We start from the raw sequence: 8,773 nt of genomic DNA on the forward strand, positions 1-8,773 counted from the left end.
GTATTATGCTACTGAAAATTAATACAAAATCTCCAGTTGCAATCAGCACAGAGAGATAAAACTCTTATATAGAAAGCCCTGCCTGCAGGGCACCATAGGATTTACAGGTCTAAAAGCCCTGGTTTCTTCAGAGAGACCAGAGCTTTCACATACAACCAATGGCTTTCCTGCTCACCATGCATGGGAGCCGTTCAGGGCCCGGGAGCACACCGCTCCTAGGTTTTCAGCTTTCAGGTGCTGTGGTCACATTTAAACACAGGATTTGAGCGGTTAAAGGGTTTCTGTCACCCCACAAAACTCTTTCTTTTTTTTTTTTGGATAGTTAGATTCCTTATAGGGCGATATAGGAGAATATAATAGTCTTACTTTCATGCGGCCGATTATTTATAAAACGAAGTTTTATAATATGTAAATGAGGGCTCTACCAGCAAGTAGGGCGTCTACTTGCTGGTAGCCGCAGCAGCAATCCGCCCCCTCGCCGTGTTGATTGACAGGGCCAGCCGGGATCTCCTCCTCCGGCCGGCCCTGTCAGTAATTCAAAAATCGCGCGCCTCTGGTCATTCGGCGCAGGCGCTCTGAGATGAGCACTCCCTCAGTGCGCCTGCGCCGATGACGTCTTCTTCTCTTTCGGTGATGTCATCGGCGCAGGCGCACTGAGGAGACGAGCCTCCTCATCTCAGAGCGCCTGCGCCGAATGACCAGAGGCGCGCGATTTTTGAATTACTGACAGGGCCGGCCAGAGGAGGAGATCCCGGCTGGCCCTGTCAATCAACACGGCGAGGGGGCGGATTGCTGCTGCGGCTACCAGCAAGTAGACGCCCTACTTGCTGGTAGAGCCCTCATTTACATATTATAAAACTTCGTTTTATAAATAATCGGCCGCATGAAAGTAAGACTATTATATTCTCCTATATCGCCCTATAAGGAATCTAACTATCCAAAAAAAAAAAAGAAAGAGTTTTGTGGGGTGACAGAAACCCTTTAAATGTCTGTCAGCGTTATTGCTGATTTCAGACATTACCCCCAGTTGTCTGCCATGTGAAACAGCAGTCGCTGCACTCCCGAGAGGGTGCCATCTTTTAAACAATGATGTCCTCTGTACATATACACTGCTGGTCATCAAGGGGTTAATAGTCACTTTACTGTGGCAGGCCTAGGTGTCTACAGAAGGACGAAGGCTCCCATAGCAACCAACCGCCATCTGAGGGGTTGAATGTCCGTGATTAGAGTTGTCTCTGATCGCAGACGCTGATGGCAGATGTCTGCTGTATAGAACAGCCAGATACAGTATGGTGCCCGCTCTGCTCCTGTTTGGATGCCTTGTTTAAAACCTCAACCTCCATCTTACATTTACGGTGGATGTTGCCAAGGGGTTGATTGTATTTTTTTTTTATTAAATCTTCTTTTTCTCCATTGTATTAAGTGTCCAAGTAAGGCCACTTTCACACTAGCGTTCGGGGCTCCGCTTGTGAGTTCCGTTTAAAGGCTCTCAAAGGCTCCCAAACTGAGCCAGACTGATGCATTCTGAGCGGATCCGCATCCACTCAGAATGCATTAGGGCTGGACGGATCCGCTCAGAATGCATCAGTCTGGCTCCGTTTGTCCTCCGCTCAGCAGGCGGACACCTGAGCGCAGCTTGCAGCGTTCGGGTGTCCGCCTGGCCGTGCGGAGGCAAACGGATCCGTCCAGACTTACAATTTAAGTCAATGGGACGGATCCGTTTGAAGATGACACAGTATGGCTTAATTTTCAAACGGATCCGTCCCCCATTGACTTTCAATGTAAAGTCAAAACGGATCCGTTTGCTTATCATTTTTGTTCATGGTTATGCAAACGGATCTGTTCTGAACGGATGCAAGCGTTTGCATTATAGGAGCGGATCCGTCTGTGCAGACACCAGACGGATCCGCTCCTAACGCAAGTGTGAAAGTAGCCTAAGTCAACTGTTTTCACGTCAATGCGTCTGGTTTTCTTATTCTCCCTACCTTTTATTTTAGGTACCTGTATTCAGTCATGGCCAATGGTCTGGATAATCAGGTCAATAATCCAGATGTGCAGGTGGATGTCACAAATCCAGACATAATGATTCGTCGTCAGAAGGTGGCGCTGCGTACTATGACAAGCGCATTGAGAAGCGCATATAACGGGAATGATGTGAATTTCCTTGACCCAAGTAAGTTTTGTTACCAATTTGAGAAATTTAGAAAACTATATTCCACTCCTGTTATGGTGAGGATTTCCTCCTGCTGGAAACTGTACGGATACGATTCAAAGCTGATGTTAAAGATTGAAGTAAGCCCCAGTCCTCATTGTGAGAAGTTGCTGAATGCCATTGTTGGGGTTCTTACTGCTGAGACCCCCACTGATGGGATCTCCATACCCCTCGGTGCCCCCCCCCCTTCCCCCCAGATGAATGGGTCGGCAGGTCAGGTGTGCAATCTGCCGCTCTATTCAACTCTATGGGAGTTCCAGAAATTGCTGAGAGCTGTATTCTGCTGTCTCCAGAACTCCTGTGGAGATGAATGGGGCTGCAGGAGCTGCAATGTGCATGCCCAACTTGTTCCTCTGTTCATTTCAAAGGCCTCCCATGGGGTACTAGGACTCCATTTTTGTGATTGGTGGTGGTCCCATAGGTAGGACCCTCACCGATCTGATAGTTATTCCCTAACCTGTGGATCGGGGTAACTTCTCACAACCAGAGCTGAACCCAGACATACCCACATTTTCACCTAGGCAGCCCCCCTGTTATGAGCATCGGAACATTTCCTGCTTCGATGCTGTCCTATGCAAAGGCATTTTATGAAGTTGTGGTGACATACCAGGCTTTCCATAAGTACTGCTAGGCGAAGGCTTCTGCCCAGTGAGCCCGGTGACGTCACTGGCTCTGATGGGCGGGCTTTAGCTCTGCCCTAGCCTGTAAAACGGCTAGGGCAGTGCTAAAGCCCACCCATCAGAGCCGATGTAGTCACGGGGAGCACTGCTAGGCGGAAGCTTCTGCCCAGCAGTGTGTTGTTTTAAACATAAAAGCCCTTGTCCTGTGCAATCAGGGTAAGGGACAGCATGAAATGCTCCAATGCTCATAACGGGGGTATGTCTGGGTTCAGCTGTGAACCCGGACGACCCCTTTAAATATATTGATCATTGACTTGACTCCCCTCAAATCCAAAAAGTGACTTTTATGCATCTTCATCCATAGTATGTCTTTAAAAAAACATTTTTACATGTTTGCTTGTTTTACAATTATTTTAGTAACAAGTTTCTGCTTTGGTTATGCAGGTGAGGAGAACAGTGGAGAAGGTAGTGGAAGCGGTGAATGTGACCCACAAAAATGCCCAGATGATTTTGACCTCAAATCTACAGACGATCCAGGCAAAATTAAACCAAAGATCTTCTTTTCTGATAACACTGTGAGAGTGGGAAGTGGTGCTCATTCCAGCACTGTGTCATTCACAGTCATTGTACCAAGTATTATGCTCTTGGTGAGATTTTGCAGATAATGCAAGTTTTTCACAATTCTAGCAAAAATAAAAGACTTTTTTTTTAAATCAAAATGGAAAATGCACCTTTTCCTCCTTAAAAATCCATCGAACAGTTTTTATCTCTTTGTACATGAATGGACAAAGGTGTATTGTTTGTTTTTTAACACCGCGCCACCGAGTCAAGTGTTGGATTCATTCTTATTCTTCACTGTGCTGGAAAACGTGGACTCGTAAAGATGATCGTGGCAGGCTTGTATATACAGATGTGTAGGTAGCTGAGCTTTAGTGTTTTATGTCACCTCTCCGTGTCATTAATCCCACGGCTAGACATTTTTTTTTTTTTTTTTTTCAAGTGTTATCTGTACAGAAGCTAATTTTATTTATCATGTTATAATTTGGGATAAAATGACCAAGCAGCCAACAAAAAGTAACGCTTTATTTAGTGTTATACCCTTGTTTTTAATATATTTTTACAAAGCTGAGTCTGTGGATTTGCCTAATGTCGTTTTACAGGCCGCAATGTGTTTGGTACGTCGACCAAGTGTCAAACTTTTTTTTTCCCCGACGAGTCCTCTTATGTTAAAAGCCTATTTACATGGATCATCTTTACAGTTTCTCCATTAAGAAAATTTTACCGTTCACAATATTTTCTATGTCAGTGTTTTTGTTTTTTTCATTGGTACATTTGTTTTTGTATGTTGTGTGTTAATCCTCTGTGAAGCAGAATACATGGTTTATCGAAGCTTGGTCAACTTGTTAATGTAAGTGTCCTTTGGTGAGGGTTTTCTGCACGTTCATGCAGTATTAAATCTGCCCATTGGTAACTTATTAAGCACGACTTTTACGATTCTACACCCCATCCGAAGGGTTGTTGGTTGATGAATGCAACATTTGATTATCTAATGGCATAGTCCTGGAAAGCAGTTGTGTAGGAAGCCTTTTTTTTTTATGGTCACACCTCATCCTTCAGAATATGATCTTCATTCATTTCCATTTTATTTAAGCTTTTAGGAATATATCCATTTGTATACATTTTGTGTATTTTTTATTTTTTTTTTGCTTTTTAACATCCAGATGTTTTACATTTGAATATACATACTTCTGTGACGTTGGTCAGTTTTAATGGTACGTCTAGCAATACAAGTATTACTCATTGGCAATGTTCAGTAAGGAAATTTTTATATACTATCTTGTCTATATAAATTAAAATATTCAAATATAGAATCTGTCAATGTAAATGTGACCCAACTCAAGGGGATGTAATTTTTATATATATATATTATTTTTTTTTTGTACAAAGTTAGTTAAACCTACTGTTATGTGGAGGAGCCTGATCTTTGTAAGTTTGTCTAGAATAAACATTAACAAATTAATTTTGATTTCAGCCACGGGAAAGTGCCAACAGATTTCTTTTAGAATATTCAAGCTATCTGGCTTTTTTTGAGATAATCAGATTAATCATAATTTAACACGCTATTTATTAAAACTTTCATGGCATGGGGTTTTTTAGTTTTTTTTTTCTAATTAAAAAGGAAACTATACAGAAAAATGACAAAAAAAATTGGTTGAGACATTGTAAATAACTTTTATTTAAAAAATTTTTTTAGATGGGAGAAGAAACAGCGTGCTAATACTTAGTAATAACTACCTCAATTCTGAGGAATTCCCTTTTTTTTTGCTTTGAGGGCTATTACTTTTAGTGGTCTGTGCCTCCATAATGGAACTAGTACAGCTATCCCTACAGGCCTAGTTAGGTTTTTTTTTTTTTTTCACACACAGCACTGAATTCTTTCCATCAGTTCTTAAGATTTTTTTTATTTTATTTTTACTTTGCTTATTTGTTTTCTTAACCTAGTTTGTATGTAAAAAGTAGATATTTTTTTTATTTTTTGAGGGTGCAAATTATATATTATCGCCTTTGTTATACACCCAAGGACTGTATAAAATGGAGAACATATAACAATTGGTACAAATAACCCAAAAATCCTTATTGCTGAAGTTAATGGATATAATTTCTATGTTCGTCATACTTTTTTTTTTTTTTTTTTTTTTTCTTTACCATTCTTGCCATTTCATAGTAAGGTCTACTAATGGTACACTTTATTTACATTATATATATATATTTTTTTTTTTTTATAGAATTAAATATATAAATGGAAAAATACATTTGTAAACACTTTCTCTTTTTAATAAGCAAGGATATAAAAATGAATTTGTAAGTAAATGAGAGCTGTTTTTTTTTTTTTTTTTGCAATTTCTAATGGTAAAGAGGTCTCTGTAGAATTTGAAAATGGTAGCAGGTTGGTGATCCTGGGGATAAAGGGCAAATGCAGACACATGTCAAATATCCATGTCTGCTTTAGCTCATATTTATTTAAGCTATGAAGGAAAGCATATGTAGGTGTATATTAATCTATGGTAAATTAGGTGTGAATATAATTTTTTATAAATGTAATCCAGATATGCATTATTACCAACTAACATGGATATAAAACAGTATGTTACTTCTAAGGTGTATTCCATAATGTAAAACCTAAAGAGAAGTTGTTTTTGAAAAATCATAAATTTTTTGGGGTGAATGTTTTTTGGACATATCCATCATTTATATGGACACAGCATTCAATAGTGCATTACATTACATACGCTAGTGGAGATTGTTACCCGATTCCGATGCTGCCAATTTTATGAAGCGCCAATTAATTTCTCGATACGTTTTTCCACCGTGGGAAGAAACTTGTGCATCTAAGGGCTCATGCACACGACCGTCCGCAAAACACAGATCTGCAAAAAGTACGGATGACCTCTGTGTGCATTCCGTATTTTGTGGAACGGAACGGCTGGCCCCTAATAGAACAGTGCTATCCTTGTCCGTAATGTGGACAATAATAGGCCGTGTTCTATTGTTTTGCGGAACGGACATACGGAAGCGGAATGCATACGGAGTGACTTGCGGATCCTTTTATGTATGTTCATACAAAATATCTATAAAAGTTTATTTTATCCTTCATTGCGCAAACTGCTTAACGATCAGGAGGTGGCGGACACGGCAGACTTTTCTGTCATGCAGCGGTGATCATGATTGGTCTTTCTGCCTTACATTTGTTACTTTTTTATTTTTTACTAAATGTGCCTTTAAATGTATAAAAGTGTGCTTTTGTTGTGGCGGCCATGCTATATAAAATAAAATAAAAATGCAAATTTTTTAAAATGAAGACAAGCCATTTTTTATATATATATATTACAAATACAAGGGGTTTGTAGGCGATTCACATTTGGGGTTCACTACTAAAGCCATACTAATGATAGCTTCCCCTTTTCAATTTAACAGTTTTCCACCAAAATGTCTTGATCTATTTTATGTTTTTTATTTTATTTTTTATGAATAAAGCATATGCAGACTTTAGGAAAACTACACATGTGAACGGTTTGGATAAATTTAATACTCTATTTTCTTCCCCATTTATTTTTATTTTTTGAACATGCACTAAGTCTGAAAAAAGTTGAATTTCGGCGTTTGTTTTCCATTATGGACAAAAGTGGAATCAACTTTTGCCGAATTAATTTGCACAAACCAAAACATGACACAGTTACTTAGTAACTATAAAATAATTTAGTAAAGTAAGACTGTCGGCCTTTGCAGGGTTTTTTTGTAAGTATTTTTAGGTTTTATCGGAAACATTATATATGTGCCAAGAATTGTGTGGTTAAAGCAGTTGTACTCTCTAAATTATTTGACCCACGTGTAAGTGTATTTGGGTTGCATTATCAAATCTGGAAGTTTTTAATGTTTCCCCAATAGTTCATCAGTAATTCTCATTAACTGGTTAGCTGGATGGTTGGGAGGGTCAAATGTTTTCTGTATTTTTTTTTTTTCTCCAATATACAGTAATTAACTTAATTTTTGTGTGTAGATTTTTTTTTTTAACATTGTATTTTTTTATATCCGCATCAGTGAATAAAAATAGACTATGCCAAGTTTTTCAAATTTCAATTGGAAGAAAGTGTTTTTTCCTGTTCATTATTTGTGCAAATAAGTTTTTAGGGAACCTAACCAGCTGAGAGAAAAATAAATATAAAAATAAATATATATTCATATGAAACTTGACTTTCACTTGGACAACTTTTAGTTTGCTAATTTAAAAGGAAAGGTGCTTGTGTACAGTCAATACATACACACATTATATATATATGCAGATTGTTGCATATTTCCATTATTTTGATGTTTAGGTTGTGTCTTTTTCAGTTATAATGTGCATGTTGTACAATCTGTTCTTTACTGTCAAACGTTCCCGCAATTAAACACCTGGACAATATGCTCCAACAGAATCAAATTAAATAAACGGAATTACGTTTTCTTCCTGTGTGGTGATTTGTGTCTATTTATGCTTTTGTTGGCTTGAGAAGCTCAGTTGGGGCCAGACAGCGTGACATTGCGTAAAATAAATGCTGTTTTTATTAGTTCCAAAAAATGTGCCTGAAAACCATTTAGGCTGCGTTCACACGGGCGAGATTTCCGCGCGGGTGCAATGCGGTAGGTGAACGCATTGCACCCGCACTGAATCCGGACCCATTCATTTCAATGGGGCTGTTCAGATGAGCGATGATTTTCAGGCATCACTTGTGCGTTGCGTGAAACTCGCAGCATGCTCTATATTCTGCGTTTTTCACGCAACGCAGGCCCCATAGAAGTGAATGGGGTTGCGTGAAAATCGCAAGCATCCGCAAGCGGATGCGGTGCGATTTTCACGCATGGTTGCTAGGTGACAGTCTATTCACTGTATTATTTTCCTTTATAACATGGTTATAAGGGAAAATAATAGCATTCTGAATACAGAATGCATAGTAAAACAGCGCTGGAGGGGTTAAAAAAATAAACAAATTAACTCACCTTCTCCTCTTGATCGCGTAGTTCCCAGTCTCTTCTGATGAGCTGTCGGCTAAAGGACCTTTGACGTCAGATCACATGCTCCAATCACATGGTCCATCACCGTGGTAGGCGGAGGAGGTGAGTTAATTTTTTTATTTTTTTTTTAGCCCTCAATTGATCACCTACTATGCATTCTGTATTCAGAATGCTATTATTTTCCCTTATAACCATGTTATAAGGGAAAATAATACAATCTACACTACAACTAACCCAAACCTGAACTTCTGTGAAGAAGTTCGGGTCTGGCTACCACAGTCTGTTTTTTTTATCACGCGCGTGCAAAAAACATTGCACCCGCGCGATAAAAACTGAACATCGGAACGCAATCGCAGTCAAAACTGACTGCAATTGCATTCCTACTCGCGCT

The 8,773-nt window shown here is 39.2% G+C and overlaps 1 protein-coding gene across 1 annotated transcript in view; it reads left to right on the forward strand.

Annotated features, from left to right (window-relative positions):
* GPC4 (glypican 4) overlaps positions 1–7,833 on the forward strand; it is a 107,749-nt gene extending 99,916 nt beyond the window's left edge. Inside the window, exons 8-9 of the mRNA XM_040442494.1 lie at positions 1,998–2,173; positions 3,277–7,833. Of these exons, the coding sequence (XP_040298428.1) occupies positions 1,998–2,173; positions 3,277–3,497 (397 nt within the window). The 3' untranslated portion in view covers positions 3,498–7,833. The remainder of the gene's footprint in view (positions 1–1,997; positions 2,174–3,276) is intronic.
* Positions 7,834–8,773: the final 940 nt, after the last annotated feature.

The sequence above is a fragment of the Bufo bufo genome, chromosome 8 (assembly GCF_905171765.1).
Source record: "Bufo bufo chromosome 8, aBufBuf1.1, whole genome shotgun sequence".
Lineage (NCBI taxonomy): Eukaryota > Metazoa > Chordata > Amphibia > Anura > Bufonidae > Bufo > Bufo bufo.